This window comes from Cinclus cinclus, chromosome 1 (assembly GCF_963662255.1).
Source record: "Cinclus cinclus chromosome 1, bCinCin1.1, whole genome shotgun sequence".
Classification (NCBI taxonomy): domain Eukaryota; kingdom Metazoa; phylum Chordata; class Aves; order Passeriformes; family Cinclidae; genus Cinclus; species Cinclus cinclus.
In genome coordinates, this window is record NC_085046.1 from 33571512 (window position 1) to 33594120 (window position 22609).

The following is a 22609-nucleotide window of genomic DNA, read 5'->3' on the forward strand; positions in this document are numbered from 1 at the left end:
ATGACAGCTGCAAATCAAAATGGGACTTGCCAATTCTCTCATGGTCAGCCCATGACCACCCATGAAAACTGCACTCTTTCATCTCCTTCCCAAGCAGAAGGGCTGAGAAATGGCCACAGCTGTTCCAGTCAACCACAGCATCCCCAACACTTCGTGCCAGGACTGGCTGCCATCCACTGCCCCAAATGATCAGGCAGTAAATAGGTCTATAAACCTATTAAAACTGCATAAATGTTATAACTTGTAATGTATTAAAATAAAAAAAAAAAACAAAACAGGAAAGGATGTCTGAGAGCCAGCTTCTTCAGAGCAAAATGAAATGCTAAGTATGAGGTTTTCAAGTTCTCCAGCTTTTCTCTCTCTCTCTTTTTTTTTTTTTTTTTTTTTCTTTTTTGAGCAGGGGAAGGTGGGAGGGCACAAGACTTAGGGTTGAAGTATTAAAAAGCCAGTTGGTGGTATTAAACGCTTGCTTTAGGATTTATAGGAAGGCCAAAAATTCACTCCAGGCTGAAATTTACTATTCCAGGCCTGGAATAGTTAAAAAAAAAAAAAAGTCTTAAATATACAGGAGAGTAATAAACAAACACAAAACAGTGGTTTCAGATTATTTGTGACATTTCTTACATGTAAAAGTGGCTTTATTTTTTCTATTTTTTTTTTAGTCTGAGATTCATCACTATGAATTACTTTTCTAACTAAAATTGGGAACAGGTTATTTTAATAATTAATTCCCATTAAGTTACTATCACTGGATCTCTTTAAAGCTTTTCACTATCAAGAGATATCACAGCTTTCAAAGGAATGTCAGTGCTCTGACTTACACTCAAAAGCCAGGAAGTTAGGGGTGGAAATTTCATCTGTGAGCCACACAGATGTATGAAAACATTTAAATAAATTAACAACGTATGTTAAGGATGCAATGCCAGCCCCATTTCTATCCATAACTAGACTTCATTAGTTTTGTGGGTTTGAAATTGACATTTAAAAATAAAAGCAACATAAGTTTTTGTGACTTAAGTGCTCCTTAAATAAAGAGATATTTCAGTATTTGCAGACTGCTAACATCTTCCCAAAATAAGCTGTGTGCTTGTGCTACTTTGCTCTATTTCCCTATCACCCTAAGGAACCTTTATTCTTGATGGAAGCCATTTCTTTTGCTAAATCCTGCCTGTGAACTCTAACAAGACCATTAAAGCCCTACTAAACAAAGTCTCCTGGGAGACACTATTGTCAAAATAAAAACTGGAGTAAAATTTTTAAAGTGAATTTTCTGCAACCATTAGAGGATGTAGGTCTTAAGAAGAAAACTTCTTAGAGGAGAGGGAACAAAAAGCCAAATGTAAGCAGAGAGCATATGCCAGCCACCCTGAGGGAGCAGAGGGGAGGTATAGAAAATTAACTACTGCATTTCTGCTTCCCACCGAAACCATAAACGGGCCATATCAGGGGACTAACACATACAGAACCTGAAGACAAATGCATGTCTACCCCATTACCTGAGAGCACACTTAAAGAGCACACTTCTCTACTGAATATTTCTGCTTCTCTATGAATAATCCCCTATACCAAGAGGCAGGAGTTGCTTACGTGTGCACATGCAACACTCGCAGCGTCGATGTGTGTCAGTCTGGACCCTGTGCAGTTCTGTCTCAGAATGAGGCCCCACAGTCTTCTGGCACAGATTTTTACTGTAAAACTTAACAAACACTCTCTGCAGCTGAAATACCTTGAACTGCTTCTTATCAGGTTTCACAAGCTAAGTGGGTTTGAGCCTGGTCAATACATAGATGAGAGATCATTATACGGAGTTGCACTTTGCTGGAAACTTACAGTAGTAGCTTAAAGCCATGGGGAAGTGGTGAGACATGGCCGTGAGGACATGCACAACTGAGATGGGGATCCAGGCAGCTCCTGGCTTCACCCAAGCCAAGACTAACACCCCTGGGAAAGCCAAGATGAGCAGCATACCAAAAGGAAGGACAGTACATGGAAAAGGGGACTCAAAAGATTAGTGTGGTTTTTTGCTTTCTTCGTTGAACAAGAATGACAAGAAGCCATAAGCGACAGACACTATCTGCCAATGAATATGTTTTTTTTAATGCCACCTCACTAGCCTGTAGGGCATGATTCCTCTCTGGCACCTTGAAGTGGCACCACCTTGTGCAGTGACAGTAGTGCCAGGCACACTGCTGAGCCCTCAGGAGCTACCCAACAACTGAGACAGGAGATAAAAAAATGGGGAACAGCCATTCTGAGAATTTAATGAACAGATTGGGTCAAAGCAGTGCCATTTCATTCTTTACAAAGTCCAGGTCTAAAGGAGGAGGAGGAGGACAAGGATTATATTGGATTATAACAAATACAGGGCATAAGGCAACCTAAGGGAAAACAGCCTCTTGGTTTTCTCAAGTTATCACAACATACATGTTTACCTGCATTCAAAGACGAATTAACAAGAGTTTTCTCAGAGTACAAATCAAACAGGACTGCAAGGAAGGAATACAGCAATACTTTTCATTCTCACTGTATGCAGTGGAGGGTATGCCTGTAAAGCTTGAAAGCTGTGTAGGCACTGTGAGGCTGAAATGTATGACAATTTACATACTCTAAATTGTTTCCCTGAAACAGATCTTGCCCTAACTACCCTTGGTTACATCACCTTGCTAGTCAGCTGCCATATATACTTGCACATGAGGGAAAAAGATTTGCATTGGCCAATAAAAGATGTGAGCTGCATACCTAAAGTTAGTCTGCAAACCCTACTGGGCTGCCTCTGCAGGCACTGCACCCACAGAAGCACAGCCATGGCACGACTCTGAGCACCTCATCTAAGTCAGAAAAAAATCCTACAACAAGTAAACACTGGAGAAAAAAAACTGTACTTATCAGAAGAAGCTCAATGCTTACTTCAGGTGTCCAGAAAACTTTTATGATGAGAAAAATGGAAATTCTGGGCTAAGGCTGCTGAAATGCAATACAGTTAACAGCAAATGTAAAAAAGAGTCTTAAAGAAAGAATATATGTTTTTTGCTACTAGGATGTTACAAACCCTAGCTTTGGAACAGGGGTCCAAAAGGGAACTTGGAAGAGAGGGTGCAGAAAGTGGAAGGCGGTGTTATTTATAACCTGGCAGGCAGGACCTGCAGAAAAGCAGCCATAACAAGCTGATTTTCTTAATTGCAGGTAAAACAACATTCTGAATAACTTTAAAGTTTGGCAAATATATAAATAATAAAAGTATTTTGGTAAACAGATGGTGACTTTTTTTCTCTAGTATTTGATGGAACATGTTTCAAAGAGTACATCACTAGCCAATATTGCTGACGGATGTGTGAAAGTTCTACTTCCTGACCACATCATGAATTAGCCTTCTCAGGAGGAGCTGTACAAAAAGTAAACAAAAGAAAGAAGAAACTCCTTGCCATTGGTAGGATGTCAAGGAAATAAATCAGTTTGTTTAAAACAGGAGATAAATAAGAAAATCTAAAATTTTCTGAATTATATTAGACTTTATCATTCAGCTTTTCCCAATGTGCTTCCTTTTTTCATAAGAGACATACTGAACAACCACTTCATTTTACAACTTGCAAACAGAACATCTCAAGGACTGCTACAACTTTTCCATTTAATCATTAATACTAAGACATGAAATATCCTCTATAAAAAACATGTGGCATAGCAGTTTTTCAGGGCAATGATGCTCATGTGATTCTTCCTTCTAAGGAGAATATATTGAACCTATTTATTACAGAGTAGAATAGCCCTATTATATGTATTTAGCTTTATAGAAGAAAATACTGATATTTAGTCTGAAGTGTACCAGAATTAGCTGACAAGATCTCTACCTAAAGTAAATCAGACTGACTTAGGCCAAGAGATCTAGTGTAGGATAGCAAGCGATTTTCAGTTACTCTAATCAGTGCAAAAAAATTCCCAGGACTTTTATACCCTGGAAAAAGACTGGAATATTAGCTTTTGAAGGAAATATAGATTCCCTTTTCCATTTATTTATTTTTACGAACATAGTTTTTCCTAATGAAAGTAATTTCTACATGATAACAGCAGCAGAACAATCCTCCTTGATCATTTACTATGAATTCCACTTTCCCCCCACCAAAACAAAAAGGAAGTGGAGGGGTTGAGCAGGGGGAAGATACTGACCAATACTGACCATTTTTTTTTTAATCTTTAACTGACAGTGTACCATAGGCAGAGTTCTCCTACATATACATAAGGAGTCTTTTGTATGTTAGGAATTTCTGGTAAGGTTTGTTACTTCATATAATAATTTCAGCTGCAACATTTAAAGTCAGTGTCCTTCTCTGCTTTAGCAAAGAATTTGGAAACACCAAAACACATTTTAGGGACTGCAGACCAAATGTAAAACATCACAAAGCTTTTCTGTTTTATTTTTCAGGGCACTTCTTAGCAATGCCTCAGCATGTCTCCTGTTCTCCAAATGCCAGATAGCAAAACTGCTCCCTTCATTTGGGATGAGTTAAAGAGTAGGTGCTTACCTGTAGGAGTACTACTGCGAAATGAAGAGGAGGGAGTGATTGGAGGGGTGACTGGAGGTGTAAGGCTTCCACTGCTGTGGCGAGGTGGAGTAGATACATTCCCACGGGACACTGTGCTTGACAAAGTCAAAGAGAGTTTTGGCTGAATCTTTTTCTTCAAAGACTCCTGCTCACGTCGAGCTGCATCAGTCATAAATCTAGAACAAGGACAATCACGAGGATGAGAGCTTTGAACCACTGTCCATCAGCAAGCTTTAGGTGAAGTATTTTTTGCCCTTAGTGACCCAATGGAGTTTCAAACTCAGCCATGACAAGTTCCTCTGCAACACACAAATTTACAGAATACAAACTTCTCCATCAACAGCTTTATGTGTTTAACATCTGGGCCATTTCCTTCTGATTTCAATAAAACTTACATTAGACACTCACATCATGTGCAAACACACAAGTTTTAAAACTCCAACCAGAGCTCAGCATTACAAACAACAATAAAATGATTGTACTTAGTCCATTACAGTAACTACATTCAATCATTCTGTGAAAAAGTAGCTGAGGAAAATGTTAGCAGCAAATGACCTTCAATCTGAAGGTCAAAGGGATAGAATTAATTACTTTGTGTAGATACATAATTTTCAATAGGATAATCACATCCTTTTTCTACGCGTTTTAGACAATGTTGCCTGGCATGAAAGGTATCTAAATAAATTGCAAATCCGCAGACTGGGTTTCTCAGCTCCTGAAAACCAATGAGGTCTCTCTGTAGAACTCTGTACAGGCTGCTGAAGGCCTAATGCATCTCAAGATTCTTCTCTGTGGGGTGCTGAGAGGAAATCCCTCCTGCATGATGCAAGTTTTGCACCACTAGTGCTGTAATTCCAGCAGTGCGACTCTTTGCATGGGATATCTCATCTGGAATAAAAAGTGCTTTCTTCACTTTCATTCTGATTCTGTTCAAAAAGGAACAACTGAAGTGAAAAAGACCACTTTTATTCCAAGTATACACAAAGAGTTACGTCAGACCTGATGCTGCTTTATGCTGACATTCCAAGCATTGCTGCTGGCACCTTTATTAACTCTCACTTGAAAGACTGGGGTTCCCCCACAGCAGGATCTCTTGCAAGTCAGACTTCATGGCTTAACATTCGAGAAACAGTTCAATCCTTTGTCTTTCCCCTCCACTACAAATGGATATAGATTAATAATTATGGATATCTTGAGGGATTCCTAAGACAGGCTAAAGTAAATCACTTTGCCAGTACAGCCCTCTGTCCTTGAGGCAGAAGTACAAACTACACCTGCCAAAGAATAAAAACAATATGCACTAACGTATGATACAGAATAAAAATTAAGTCACACCCAGGCATTGGTTTGACCACAATCTCAAAACACTATGGCATAAAATTTTAGGTACCATTAGAGCAATAAAGATGCATCCTGTCTGTCCATATCATGAAGCCATTAATAAGTGGCTCTTTGCCATGATAAGTAACATCAACACACAGGCATTAATAAACAGGTATGTGATATGACAGCTTATCTTCTTTGAACTGAGACAACAATACATCATGTCAAGCCCAGATTTGGCATTTTTATGAAGTTAATATTTTAAATGCAGATATCCATAGTAACAGTTGAGTGTTAAATTTCTCTTCTTCAGCCAAGGGTGCGGATGATACTGACAAAATGGAAGTCTAAGTTTCATTCAAGAAAATATAAGTAAAAGGATCTTAATAAAGTGGACATTCAGTACACACTTTCTTTCCACTAACTGGGAAATGTCTAATTCACCATTTTTGCAACTTGTACTATGATGTATGCTTGCTTCTGGATGGGAAGCCTTATTCCTTAAGAAAATGTTATGGTAACATTATAAATCCTTGAAAACTTGGAAGATAACTTCAAGTGTGAGATATTAAAAGCAGCAGCATGAAAGTTGCTCTTTAGTAAACTCAGCCACAAATAACAATGTTAAAATAATATTGAGTTATAACCACTCTGGTTGAAGTGCATAAAACCCAGGAAAATGTGAAGCTATAACTGAAACTTCTCCCCATCCTCTTAACTCATTCCCATTTGGGCTAAGCATATAAAGTATATTCCAAAATATCATTTGTTGTCTACACTGTGAACCTGAGAGAAATGGAAGGCAGAGTCTGTTGAGAAGTTCAGTTTCCAATATCTCACGTATGGAATTAACCTTTCCAGATCCAGATAGTACCATACGTGTTTGCTGAAGCACTGGCAGTGCTGTGGGTTTCATTTGAAAATGAAACTTGTCTAAATTGATTAAAATAAAACATTTTTCAGTATTTTAACTGAAATGCAGTATTATACATGTGTCTGACTATGGCAGTGTTCTTCAAAGCTTAAAATGTAAACATTGTAATGATGGTTATAGAATGATATATCCAACTAAGTCTTTAATTTTCATGTTGAAAGTCCATTAGGGTTGCAACACCAAGTGTTCACAAGTGAAACATGCTGGAATTAGGGTTGAATACTGGTCTCTAAACTACATGCCTGCATACAATTTTCCCTGCCTCATTTAAATGCACAAGATGTCTGGGAAACAGGAAACGAACTGTAACTAAAAAAGGCAGCTGTCAGACCACTTAGGTTAAATCCCATCTTCTGGATAGTCTGTCTCACCATCTTCAGATCCATGTCTTTGCTGAGCAGAGCTACCTCTGCTGTGTTCAAATTATCATCGACGTAACCCTGCCCCTCTAGTTCCACCACTGTGCACATTTCAGACACCTTTTCTGTTGCATACGAGTTTGTTTACACCTCATAATCCTCTCTCCCTCAAACCAATACATCATATAAGTGCAGTGAAACAAGGAGGATCATTCAGCTCCCAGCCATTCATTGACCCTGTTTCGAAAAGCATGGGGTTTGTTTGCTTTCTTACCAACAGTTCAGAACATAAGGCAGGAACAAACTCTTTCTAAAGAAATCTCTTCTACACCTATTTTTTTCTTTTCTCACCCTTTCAACCTTCCTAATTATTCAACTCTCTGCTCCAAAAAATGTAGGTGCAGTGATTTCTGAATCAAGCGCTCGCAGCAACTTTAATAAACATGAGCAAAATACAGTTTTCCCCCTCTCCTCATTCCCTGGAAGGGTTCAAGTATTTTTATTGAAACTTTCCCAAGAAATTCAGCCTGAAGGAGACACCCAGCATGGAAAATTTCAGCCCAAACAGATGAATGTTGGCAACATAAGCAAGTGAAACAGTCTTATAATGGAAAGTGTTGCACAACCCTTCATATAGGTGGCAATATAATACAAACAGTCTTAGCTCTTGTTACCAACACAAAAAGTCACAAAAACCAGAGGCTATGTTCAAATTCAAAAAATGCATTTTCAAATCAAACCTTTTCCAGTATTTCTGAGACTTATCACCCTCAAAAGCATTGGAGTCAAGAATGAACAGAACACAATCTTAGAGATTTCCTTGTGCTGTTAGCACACACTGCTCCACGATCATGCCCCAGTGTGACTCACATGATGATGTCAGAGTTAGTTTATCATAAAACCTAATGCTACCCACAGCTCTAAGGCAGTTTTAGAGCTCTGGACTCATACACCAAGACTAAGGGTAAGGGTTATAAAAATGAGCTGCAGGTAAACTGAAAAGGAAGAAAAGAAGCCAGGTTACACTTCAGAAAGCATATTCCTAATAGTTCTCCTCAGAGCATGAAGTACCCTTTCCTCCTCTTCCTCACCGCTAAATCTTGCTGATGCAGGAAGTCAGCTGCTGGGGCCAGCTCTGTTTCCAAGTCCACAGATATTCACACTGACAGTGAAGAAGGTGCATTACTGCCACCTGGTTGGGTTTGAATATTAGTTTGCTACATTTAGTTTCTTCACGATCCAGTCTCTAAAACGTATAACAGCAGAAGATGTGTCACAATGCTGAGTCTCCAGTTACTGCGTGCACAGGCAAGAGAAGGGAGGGGGATTACTCTGAGCTTGCATAACAAGCAGATTACACCACACAGAGACTCAAGCCCAGGATTTCTCTGCAACACTGTCCAGCTGCACAAAAGCTCAAAAAAAAAAAAAAAAGTACAGCATTACCTGACAGTAACAAATATACCCTGTCCTGTGCCATAACACTAGTACTAGCCCACAACTGGGAAAGACAGCAGAACAGAATTAGTTCTGACCTTTTCTCATCACCAGATAATTATGGAAAAACATTTACAGTAGTATTCAGGTCATATTCATGTTTGCCTAATTTGGCTAACCTGCCCTGGAAAAGCCTGTCCCCTTTACCAGAACATGAGAACATGCTGAGCTTCCGTCACTCGTATTTCAGCAGACTGCTCCTTAACCTGACACTTGCTCAACTTCAGGACTGATTGGAAAGAAGAGGAAAAAAAAAAATCCATGGTGCTCTATTACAGATTTGTGTTGCCTTGTGGTAGTATTATATTTAGACAAAAAGTGGTCAGATTTACTTGACAGATGGGGCACACACTAGGCTGCTACCTACTAAATTAAATACATACATGAAAGCCACAGGTTAATTCTCTTGCTATTCTTTATACACACCAGACCAAGGTCCTTGCTGTATCTCTCTTCTCCCCTCAATATTTTCCCACTTTTGCCTCAAGATGTTTATGCTACTCTTTGTCTGTGCTGTACCAAGAGAAATAATGAGGTAGGAGTGGCAATTTTACCTTTCAGTCTTCCTTTTCATTAGCAGTGTTTAGGAAAAATAAAGGCTAGGATGGAAAGTACTTCTGGTTGTACAGCATTTTAAAGCTTCAGGAGATGTCTACTTTGAAGAGGGTTTAGGAGAATCCACTTTGCAATGGATGACCACCCCATTTCAGTAGGACAGGACTCTGTGGACTCCTCAAGTCGGGACCTGTCCACCATATATTTTTACTTTACCTTTTCTTGTAAAGGCAGCAAAGTGGTTTGATTTAACCAAAGCCAGAAAGAAGGGACAATTGTCAAGTTGAAGCTCTATTGCGTTATGGAAAAATGAAATCTAAATGGTGGGAGTTCAGCAGTACTTGTTCACAGACAAGTTCACAGACTTGTGGGCTGTCTTGGAAAGGATGAAAGCCTTTTCTCAGTTGAACCTGAACAACCCGAACAAAACAAAGACAATCTATAACCCCAGTAATGTCTTGACACACTATTTATGTAATCATGAGGAAAGAAATAGATGAGCAAGTTTTAGACCATCCATTAACTCAAATAATTTGATGAACAACCTTGAGTACTTTCATATATCATTCTTTGTAATGTGGGGAAAACAGAAGTATTCCACCAGTCTTTATAGACCTTCTGCTTCACAGAAGCTAGCAACAAACTTTTTTCTTCAGAGCTCTTTTATTATAGATTTAGAAAAACCTTAAAAAGAAACATTAGTGCGAAAAACCCCCATTAAAACCATGCATAATCCCCCACATGCCTTCATGCTATTTAGATTACAGACTATTTGCATAGTGCTAAAACATATGATTCATACAAAATCCCCTTTGGATGGTCTTGCCTTTTTTTCTGATTTCACAAAAAATGTAACAAGTGGGAAAGAAACAGCCCAGAATAATAATCTCTTCCCAGTTATACTCACAAACCCGTATTGGATTTCACAACAGGCACTAACCAGATCAAACACATCATGAAAGGGAATTTCTAAGTTTCTGGAAAGAACTTTCCAGCCCAGTATTTATGGAAGAAACACCTCACATCTGCGTAGGACTTCAGCATGCTCATTCACTGAGATCAGGTCTTAAAAGGGAATTCAGTGATCATTCTCAGTGCCAGTTGTATTCAGACTCATCTATCGAAAACTTTTCCTATGTCATAAATATGGAATATTTATGACAAACTGATGAGTATCTTAGATATGACAGAACCAGATTTCTCTTTATTATTAGCCTTAGGGATAATTCATAGCCAGTACAATTCTTTCATTTCCATTATTCAACCAGTTCTCTCAAGATGTAAAACTGCTACTGCCACAAAAACAGCTATAGAGTAATACATATTTTTCTGAACATTTGCATCCTAAGCCTATGTAGTAGAGATTATTAGGCTGCACATGTACCTTAAAAAATTTAAATTGCAATTCTGCCTCTTTTCACTAAAAGACTCCAACTCAGCATTCAATCACACTCATTGCTGTTGGTAGATTCAAGGCTGCAACCTTAGAAAATCTGCTAAATGTGAGCAAGAGTTCAGTGGGTTTACTTTAGTTGTCTGCTCTTCACACATTTTTAAAAGATAAAATAAGACACAATAAAATATTCACCAAGGAGATATATTGTGCTTCTTGCCTGGAAAATTGATTCAGAAGATGGAGTAATGTCATATCTAAATGTGTAAGTGGAGCTAATGAACAGTGATATGCCAACTAAACTCTTACCACTCAAACAGAATAAAAATAAACCATCCCAAATTATTTAACTGCCTACAGTAAAGCATATGCTTACTCACTGTTAATCAATACAACTCAGTGTTAAAAACAATGGAAAGAAATTTAGTATCTCTCTTGATTTTGGGAATAGACAAAAACATCAGTGTAAATTACACTTCGTATTTCAGTTAACAGAAAAACCAAACACTGAACATAAGCCCTAGCTTTCCATTTTATAGTTATTTATTATATTATATCTACTGTATTAAATGCTTGTTATATTAAATACATTGATTTTATTATTTTCTCTTTGGAAAGGAGCTCTTGTTCATATTTTTTTTTCTTTATTCTGTTTTCTTTTTTTTCTCTTTTATTCTGCTTACACTTATTTTCCTGTAACCTTTTTTTCAAGAAGCACCAAAACAATATCTAATTTAAAATTAAAACCAAGCAAACACGAATCAGTGTTGTATGTTCAGCCCATCACAAAAATAGCTCTTTACTTAAAATTCAAATGTAGGAACCTTTTTTTTTTTTTTTTGGGTTTTGTGTTTTAGATTACATGGTACTTCTGCCTTTTCTTTCTTGAATTTAGGTAATACAGCAAATGAAAAATGGAGGGCTGCATTTTATTTTATATTCTTTTTGAATTGTTAGAAAAAATGCACACTGGATAGATGACATTCAAACAGTAACAATCAGGGCAGATGCAGTCTTATTTTAGACATTTCATTAGTAATAAAAATTAATTACTTATTCCCTTGATTGATGACAGGTACTCAAGGAAAAGCCCACACTGTCTTTCTGATGTTCGTAAAATAAAAAAACCCCAACATTTTAGCGTTTAAAAGGAACAAAATTAGAGCTCACCAAAATTCAAGACAGCAACAGTAATTTCCAAAGCATTAGAAACATACTGCTACTATGCTACTGCTAGTTCTCCTCCTTTCCTCTCCTCACACCCTCTCCAGCTTTTTCCACCCTATCTTGAAGTAAATGAGTGAGTTTCAGAAAAGAGCTATAACTTAGCTTCATCTTCAAAATTCTGTAATTCCCACAGAGTGAGGGGCAATAGTTGAGCAAAGGAGATACTTGAAGGAGGTAATTAGCAGGAAGGCAGCAACCACTTGATATAGTTTGGCGTGATATTTTCACCTCTTCCACAAATGAAGAGAGTTTAAAAAAAATTATGATAACCCTCACATCTGATGGAAATGCTCATTATGCTGTGTTCTGCCTCGACATCAACTTATTTCTTATCACACTCATTCCAGAGTTTTGCCATTGGTGAAAAGGAGCATTTGGATGGTGCAAAACACTTGCAGAGTTTTTTGCAGTTGGGACAAATTTTCAAGATGCTGCAGCAAACCCCTGCCTTTAGTGTAATGTAGCAGTTCTTATTTCAGAAATCTTCTCCTTGTACTCACTAAGTGGCTTATTGGGACATATATCAGCCTTGGCTTTGCTTGCAGCCACTAATGAACAAACCAGCCCTTGCCTGCTGCTAACAACAGATATTTTATGCATTATTGCCTAATTAATCGTTGAATATAACGCCATGAATCCTTACATTTCAGTTCATACCCTTGTTAATATACAGGAATAATGTAATGCCACACAGCCATAAAATGTTACAGAGACCGAAATGAGAATTCTAGCAGACATAAATAATGTGACATGAAAAGGAACTTCTTCATTTAAAGTATTTTTTAAACCACATAATTAAAAAAATGCACCCTGACAGTTTTTAAATTTGCATCATAGAAACAAAACCCCCGAATTCTTTTTCTTAGTATGACTAAAGACAACCTCAGATGAAAGAATACTGATAGTATATTTTCAGTAATACTCTAACTTAACTTATCAGTTATTAATTTAAAATATTTTAAATGTTGTTATTTCACATTTTATGACCTACGAGACTACTCTAAGCTTTCACATGAAAGAAATGCAAAATTCTTGAAATCAGAGTAAAAAAATAACTTTTACTTTAGTGAAAGTACAGGGGTAACACATTGTGTGAGCCTTCTTATTTGTAGAAGTTATGAAGTTGAATAAATTACTAATGTCTTTGGAGAAAATGGAATTAAGCTGCCCATAGAATAAAAAAATAAAGACTCTGTACGTTCTAAATTTTACTTAAATCTCAAAATAGTTTTTATGTGGGACTAAGTAGTGTACAAGCCCTGCTCTGGTTCTCTGCACAGGCTCCAGTACTGTCAGATTGCCTAGTTCCAGTAGCATGTTTTAAGTTCAGATGTGCTTAACCTAAAATACACTATTTTTTTCCATTACTGGTCCTCCCTCTTTCCTTCTTGAAGAGCTTATTGCAACTATTTATGTAAAAACAATTTATTTCTGTCAGCCCTACAGAGAAGTAGATCTCTCCACGCATGGCGTGCACTTTTACTCTTGGACTCTGTTTCATTTTATTGATGCCTCAAGGACTTTTAGCTTTTAAAAGCGGGGAGCTGAAATGTCAGATATTTTATTCTTGCAATGTTCCGTTTATGTTCGGCTATTCTTGTGTCATTCTGTGTTGAGTTCTCCTGAGAATTCAAGTCAACACCCAAAGACAGATTCATCATGCAAGAATTTAAAAATAGATATTATCACAAAGCACTGCTTATTAACTCTATGGATGTCTAATACCAATCTGTATAAATAAAACAATCTTCAGTATTTTACACGGTACTAGTCAAACACATGAACCAACACATTTTTCAGTCTTTCAAAAATGTATTACACATACAATGCCTGCACTGGCTCCTCCAGGCACTAAGCAATCCAGAATACCTATTCAACAAAAATATGGCAAAAAGAAACTGATAATAAGATGCACAATAAATTAATCCCTAAAACCTAGAGATGGTGTTTTTCTTTCAAAAACAGACATCAAAGTCACTCACAATGCATTCACAGTTTGATTTTTAAAGAAACTAAATTTGTTTGTGAAAACACTAATGCAGAATATAATTCTTCAGTTGAGAAAGAGCATTCAGCTCAAAAATGTTCTCCCAAGCTTAGAATGTAAGTGAAGATTTAGATGGAGAAACATTTTTTGAAACTGATTTATAAATCTGTATTCAGAGGACTGGGTGGGGTGAAGCTTATAATGGAAAATTGCAGCAATTTTAACATTAGGAATGTGAAATGTCTGGTCTTAATAAACCAAGTTTTCAGGCATCGTGAGTTGTTTGAAAGGACGATAGCAACTTACAAACAATTCAGCCCCACTAAAATGGTGAATTTAACATTCCCAATTCTTCAGACTCTGCTGCAATGAGTCACATGTCTACAAAACAGCCAACACGAAATATTGCTCCTTGAAGGTAACCAAGTTCAGGTGAAGGAAAAGTGGAGAAGGAAGAAGATAACCATCAAATGTGTGTTTGCTCTTTCATATAAATGGAATAACGAACTCTCATTTTGGTAATTATGTGCTATTTTAAAATATACTTCTCTACACTTTAGGCTGATTTGAGAGACAAAATTAACAGTTCATTATGTAATCATCACTGTCTTAGCAGTTTGGGGAGGGGGGAAGTACCTAAGAACTAAGAATAGCTCCTGAGGTCCCATTATTCAGCTGTGAGGTATAAAAGCAGAACACTGATTTGCATTTTGAAATTTTGTTCCTGTTAGTCTCGCAGTGTGCTATTGAACCAGACCCGGGCACGTATGGGAGTGCAGCAACCCCCCCAGTTTTGCTCAGTCTAACAGGAAACCATTCCCTTGCATCCCTCACTGGCAGCCACCCTCCCACCTCCAGCTCGAGTGACCTGATGGAACCAGCAAAACCCTGCTAGGATGCAGAAGAAAAGGACTGACATCTGAATAACTAACAATGCACTGCTTCTCAGGCAGACAGCAGGGAAGTTCCTTCAGCCCTGTTTGATCTGCTTCGCTGGCATTATTGCAGAAAGCCGGTTTTTCATTAGGTAAGGGAAAAAAACACCCCAAAGTTGTGATGCAGGCTAAGTGAGGTTACAAACGCACCTTAACACAACGAATGAAGAGAAAATAGATGGTGTAATACAGAAAGGCCCAAGACTTGCAAGTGGAAAAAAGTATAAATTACTATTTTAATTAATTTCCTAATGTAAAACACAGCTGTAGTAATGTTGGCAAATATCACCTGACTGTTTTAAGTTTGTTAAATTAAATCATGCTCTTTAATTGGGTCTTAACACACAAAAGTATGTTTTATTTACTTTTTATTACAATATCAGTATTTTAACTTTCAGTTTGCTTGTGCAAAAGCTTTATAAATTACTTGAATCACTTAAATCTGAATACTATAATCTGCAGTTACAATGTACCAGTTTGAGTTTCAACAATTAAATGCCTTTTTTGTGGACTCCCGCTGCTATGTGAACTAGCTGTAGGCTATTAAAATAATGAGTCCGGACTGAGTCATCTGATCTCAGCCTTGGTGCAAAGCCTGAGGAAAAGGACTTAGCCCACAATTCCTAGTCTGTTTACCAGACTAAGACCAGACTGTTGGAAGCGTTATCCCAGCTCTCCCTTCCCCCCCCCCACCCCCCGCCCTTGCCGCACTTGGCTGGAGGAAACGCGGTGTCACAGAGCCCTCTGCAGGCAGCGACCTCTGCCCGCACCACCTCGCGTCCCTGGTCCCGTCTCGCTGCCCCGGATCACTGCCCACCCCATCACCGCCCATCCCCATCGCCGTCCATCCCATCACTACCCAACCCCATCACCGCCCATCCCATCACTACCCAACCCCATCACTGCCCATCCCATCACCGTCCATCCCCATCGCTGTCCATCCCATCGCCATCCATCCCCATCGCCGTCCATCCCATCGCCGTCCATCCCCATCGCCGTCCATCCCCATCGCCGTCCATCCCCATCGCCGTCCATCCCCATCGCCGTCCATCCCCATCGCCGTCCATCCCCATCACTGTCCATCTCCACTGCTGTCCATCCCATCGCCGCCCATCCCATCGCCACCCAGCCACCCATCCCCACTGCCGTCCATCCCCATCGCCGTCCATCCCATCGCCGTCCATCCCATCGCCGTCCATCCCATCGCCGTCCATCCCCATCGCCGTCCATCCCATCGCCGTCCATCCCATCGCCGTCCATCCCCATCGCCGTCCATCCCCATCGCCGTCCATCCCCATCCATCCCATCGCCGTCCATCCCCATCACTGTCCATCTCCACTGTTGTCCATCCCATCGCCGCCCATCCCATCGCCACCCAGCCACCCATCCCCACTGCCGTCCATCCCCATTGCCATCCATCCCCTCGCCTCCCATCCCTGCCCATCCCCATCGCTGCCCATCCCCAGCACTGCCCATCCCATCACCTCCCATCCCTTGTCCCATCCTGCTGCCCCCCAACACTGTCCATCCCATCACACCTAACTGTCCCACCTCACCATCCCAAAACAAGTTGCTGACATACTCGCCCTTTTATGAAGTGTGGCCTCTTCCAGAAAAGCTCAGAAAAGTAAGGCCAAGGTAAGGTGGGAAAGTACTCATCACAGGAAACCTGTGCCAACAGCAACTGTGAATTTGGGGTGCTCTGAAGAGGCACACTTTTTCAAAGTGTGGGTTTATGATGTCAGATGACACAAGGGAAGGGAACTCAGTGGACTAGATAGGTCTCCTCACCTTGCATGCCACAAAAATACCACAGATTTGGCTACAACAAGGATGTTTCAGACAATTTGGCCTCATGAAACTCCATAAATGCGAAACTATCTGCCAGTGACAGCAATGAGGAACAAAACTTAAAAGTCTTCCCCTACTTCACAGGATCATAGAATGGATAAGGTTGGAAGGGCTCATCTGGTCCAATCTCCCTGCTTAAGTGGGGTCATCCTGCAGCACACAGCACAGGATGGTGTCCAGACACTTCTTGGGTATCTCCAGTAAGAGAGACTCTGCAACCTCCCTGGCCAATCTGATCCAGTGCTCAGTCACTGACACAAGTAAAGAAGTTCTTCCTCCTCTTCAGGTAGCACTTCCTGTACTTCAGTTTCTGCCCATTGCCTCTTGTCCTTAACCTTCCATCTTCAGAGAAACACTACCAGCAGCACCTGGCACAGAGGGGCCAGGAAAGGGACCAGGAAAACTATCTGTCTTCTCACACCCTCCAAAGGAATCCAAAAGCACCATTATTCACTTTTATTTTCAACAACACAAAATGCATCTTCCTACAATGCCAGTGTATAAAAAACAGAAACACACAGTACGTGCACATGGTGCTGTCTAAAGCAATACTAATCTCAGGTGGAACTCCAGCTGGTATCCAGGAACTGCTGTAATCTGTACTAGTTTTAAGTTGTTTTATGTGCCAAACCATATAATTTATCTGCTTCCTTGGTATTTCTGCAGTTTTTGATTCTGTACAAATAGGTAAAGGGAAAATAATTAAATGGAGAACTTTCCCTAATGAATCTCCACAGTCTTTTTTTTTTTTTTTTTTTTTTTTTTTTAGTAATTTACCATCATCATTTCCACTTACCACTCTGGAATAGATCTGACCTCTACCTTTTACAATTTTGTTCTTTACACTCCAATCACATTTACATCTATTATCAATCCATAGCAGCATTTCTGCCTTATTCTCCAACAACTTTGTTACATCCAAGTGACACACATATTCTCTGCATTATCAATGTCATTCTACCACTCCTTTTGACTATGGGTCCTTCTGATCTCAGCCCTCTCTGTCTCATACTTCTCCAGCTTAGGTCTTCTGTCCTGATTAGAAATCCATGTCCTGAATTTAAGTAGCACTGTATTCATATGTTCATATATATATGTGTGTGTCTATATATATATATAGACACACACACACACACACAGAGATTCATGTATACATATATACCTATTACATGCATATATATTAATCAAATACATGTTTGTATATTAAATATATATATGTATTCATTTTCATTTTAACAGACAAGTGAAAGCAGTTCTTTTGAGGGCCAAAATAATTAAATAATCAAGTTTTTAAAAATTTGTGGCCAAGATAATATGACTATTGGGGAGCTGTTACTCAGGCAGCATATACCTAACAGGATTCAGCACACAAAATAGAATTAGCAATTTGTGCATTCCTGATGGTTCTCTAAGGTAAGCTTTGATGAAAAAATCTGTTTTGAGAAGAGGATCACAGCACTTATATAAAGACAAAAATGCTCTAACCCATCCTGTAATTTTCAATTTTTGAACATTGTTTAAACTCTAGACAAGTTTCCAAATACACCTTGAGAACATCTTACAAGCTCGAATCCCAGAATGTAAGAAAAGAGAAAGGCAACTATTACTTAAGATTTGAAATAACCATAACCAAGTGTGGTAGTGTCTGACATGAATTTTGAATTTCTGAGGTTGTCAATAACGAGGCACAATGCCACACATGCAAAACACTGACCTGCTTCTGAAATTTCTGCTTCTGAAAATGTTGCCAGAGGGAATGTGGCAGATGAATTTCAGCAACAGCCTCAAAACACCACTACCACTATCTCCATTCTTCAGTCAGTGCCTAAGCTTCTATGCCACACTATCTTGCAACACATATTCAAATTTCAGTTTTATTTCAACAACCTGCAAAAGCCTAGTCTAAGAAAATGCTTTAAATGCAAATTTCTGCTCATCCTATGTGGATCCCAAACCACCCCAACAACCTCAGAGCACATATTAGCCACATTTAATAGCTGGTCTGACCGACTACAGGGACTTGAAACCTCTATCCCTCTCAGCACAGTGGTTCCCACGAGTATATGCTTAGCGGTTCCTTGATGGTCTACAAAATTATATTAAACAGCAGTTCATTAGAAGCCAGAGGGTAAAATTTGATGCATTACATTATTAGGAAAATACTGAGTGTTGACTCTGGTCTGCAAATTGCCATGCTGGAGAACCACTGTCTGGGCTGAAAGGCACATGGCCAAGGTTTGTTCCCACTTCTGCCCCGAGCATCAGACATGAACCTGTATGAGGGCATTTCTCAGCTGCTCATCTCACCTAAAACCCTGACCTGGGCCAAGCAGTCCCTTGGCAAGGGGCAGTTCTCTCACGTCAGCAACACCACCTGAGCTAAAAGGCAGACAGCTAAATAACTTTCTGTTGCTTGCTGGTTAAAAACACTTCACAAACTTTCCTTTACATATTAACATAGTACTCTCTTTGGAGATGAGGACTTAAAAAAAAAATAAAATCCTTGGCATATTGATTTCCAGATTTAATTTTGCTCACAGGGGCTACAAAGCTATTAAAACCTTCCCACTCTCCTTTCTTCTCTGTCCATCTTCCAAGTCTATTTTTGGCATATTCCTTTCACATAAATTACCCACCTTAAAAACAAACATATCCAATCACTTTTCAAAAGCTACTGAATACTTACTGTAAAGCTGTCAAACAATTGACTCTGGCGACCCTAAGATTTTCAGATTTATCAGAAATTAGGATGCATAATGCTGAATATACTCCTGAGCCAGAGCATTCTTTACCCTAGCAGCGTCAAAAGTCTAATTAGATGTAATATTTTTATTTGCTTTTGCTGCAAATTATTGTAAAGCTTCGAAAATTAAAAAAAAAACAAACCCAAAAATGAAAATAACAAACCACCACTGAGAAATGTGTATTCGCAGTAAAAAAACTGTGACATTTAGCACCAAAAGTTAACCCTCCCCCTCATGCCCGAGTTAACTCCTTCCTCTTTAGGTAATAAACTCCACAGTGATACAGGTGGATCGCTTTGCAGGGGTGACATAGCAGCCACTTGCTGGAGCTGCTCAGCACCATTTTTATCCTCATCTCCCACTGACACTGGGGGTAATTGAAAACACTTGCACGAGGTGCTCAGCAACTTGCAAAGTGAAATCCCAACGTCAGCAAGCTTCAGCCCTGCTCCAATCCTGCAATGCACTGGCATGAAACCATCAGGGTCACCCCGGCACTTGGCTGGGAGCCAAGGTGAGTGGGGCAAGATGGGAGTGCTGCCACAAAAGAGCTCGATACTGAGGGTGTTCACATTCTTGTCAGCAGCAACTTGAAACAGCCCATGGCAGCCTGACGGGACAAGAAGCTGCAAAGATGGATCAGAATGTGCAGACTGGGCAGGATAGAGAAGTTAGGAGGAGTTAAGGTCCTTAAGGACAATATCCCAAGGTAACAAGGAGGACTAGTTAAAACTCAGCTACTACAAGGGAAGCTCAGTGTTAAGAAATAAAATGACCTTCTGATTCCAAATAACTATCCCCTTATACCTGTCCCTCAATTATCAGGATTAGTAAAGCATTGCCTAAATCTCTTGTTAAAAATGACAGCATGTCCACGTGTACCCATGAGCTCAGTGAGAAAACTCTCTAGATCATGATCCCTCGACTCTCCCAGTACCTCCCCAGCTGGAGGGGAGCATTTCTGACCTGAAACTGCACAACTGAAGGAACATTTTGGTACACTGTGTGCCTCAGTGTACCAGTCTGCCAAGGAAATGGCAGCTGCCAAACAGCTGGCACAGCCTGTGGGGCTGCACTCCCAGCACATCTACAGACTGCTCCACCAGACTCACAGGCTACTGCTGCAAATTCTTATGCACCAGAGTGTAATTTCAACAGCACCAATGCCTTCCTCATTTAGAACATGGGAATGGACAGGTGATAAGGATTAAGAGAAAATAAAGTTTGAGTATTTTCAGCATAGCAAGGAAAGCCACACCACAGTCTCACGATTTAATGGCAGAAACATGAACATGGAAAGCATAAAATGTAAAGCAAATTCTGTGAGAAAAGAACCAAACCCCCTGAATGCTAACCCTCCTGTCCCCCAACCCACACAATTGATTTAATAGTGGAGGAGGGAAGCTACTTACAGTACTATTGGCAGTGATGAGCAGGCAAGAGCTAATGGAAGAAACAGAACACTTCAATCAGCCATGGCATCAGGCTATCCAAAACAATCTGGCTGTTATCACATTAAAAATCCATTCAAGTAAGCAATAAAAAATAAAGATGAGAACAGGAAGCTCAAGACTCAGTTTACCAATGGATTAATGGCTATCATTAGCTAGGAACACTCTAAAAAAAATCTATGCAAGCTAAAACATTATTATCCATAATAATTGGTTCACTACTGAGAATGCTGCCTCTCTGCCAAAATCTAGTGCTAAACCAGATAGACATGTTCTGTTCATTTTCTCTTCAAGAGTTAATGCAGTGGTTGACTTGTCTTCTTAAGCCTTTGGCTATCAGAGCAAATTAGAAATTGGAAAATACCTCTTTGTAATTTTTACCCATTAAAAAAAGGAGTCTTCTCCAGAGCACGCAAACACCACAACAGCCACAAAAAACTCTTAACTTTTCAAAGAGGAAATTAATGATAATTCACTGTGGATTATAAACATACATAAAGGCTCTTAAATTGAAATGAACAGAGGGATAACATTATCTAATGGATGGGAACTGAAAACATTCTGGATTCAAATTAACACACAACACCTGGTTGACAATAAGGAAGATTTACCAAGTGAAATTAAGTCTTTCATTTGGCTTCAAACCAATATTGGATGTTTTTCTAGAATATACTCATTACATCAAGTGCTACACAGTTCTCACTCTATGCTCACTTTGCTGCAAAAGAGTACAATGCCTTTGCAGATGTGGTGAGGCCACTTCCTTGCCTATGTTATGTCTAGGTAACCATAACAATCCATTCTATACTACCAACAACTTTGTAAACCTTGATGCAGATATAATTGATCAGGGGCCTGTTCATGGCTTTTAATTGTGATTATCTCTCATCAGCCATTTGAGAGAGCTGATACTCCACGAGATAAGCAGGAAAGCACCACAGCACGTTTGGGAAGAGCTGCCTTCTATTAGTTACCGAGATCAAGCTAATCTTGTCAAGTCCCCACCAAGTCATCTCCATGCAATACACATAAACCTCCTCATCCACCTCTCCAGCCCCCTGTACTTCACTAATATACTCTTGATGGTTTCCTTCACTGATATTGTCCTTGATGTAGAGAGAAGGGATCAATTTGGCTAGTCAGAACTACCTCCCTGAGGAGCACCTCTCTCCTCCACTGATTAAAGAGGGAAGCACTTCAGCCTTCCCTTGTCAGCCTAATCCCTATTTTCTCATATACCTTCTCAATATCAACTACCAGATACTTATCAACAAGATACCACTGACCAGACTAACAATCTTTCATGTCACAGCTCATTTCACTCTCTACATTAGCAGTTTCCTTCACATCCCCATCAATTTTTATGACAAAATTTTGAGTCAATTTGCCAGGGAAATTACATGGCACAGGTAAGGTAGGATGGGGAAACCAGAAATTCAAAAATAGCTTTTCAGGTAAAGTATACAGAAGACAAGAAGCATGTGTCACCACTCCTAAGAATCTACAGAGGTGGCCTCTGAAAGTACATGCTGCTGGAACTCAGCTTGTCCCGTGAGACCACAAGTTAAAACTACCTTCCTGCTATCAGATACTCAGGGAAAAGTACTTACATAACTGTACAATATGAGGCCACGTGTCTGCACTTCAGGCAAATTTCAGAGAGCTTTTCTCAGCATGGAAGACAAAGTAAGAATGTTTGTTCCAATTTGCTGAATTGGAGACCATAAAAGGTGTAAAATACCAATACTACTGTTGTCTTCATATGGTGGTTCTTTGTTGTCATCAAAAGACTGCTGTCACTGTAAAAACTGAACT

General features: G+C 39.5%; 1 protein-coding gene across 1 annotated transcript in view; it reads right to left on the reverse strand.

Moving 5' to 3' along the window:
* Positions 1-22609, reverse strand: part of JAZF1 (JAZF zinc finger 1) — a 181496-nt gene that overhangs the window by 21421 nt on the left and 137466 nt on the right. Inside the window, exon 3 of the mRNA XM_062495981.1 lies at positions 4518-4714. Coding sequence (XP_062351965.1) covers positions 4518-4714 — 197 coding nt within the window. The remainder of the gene's footprint in view (positions 1-4517; positions 4715-22609) is intronic.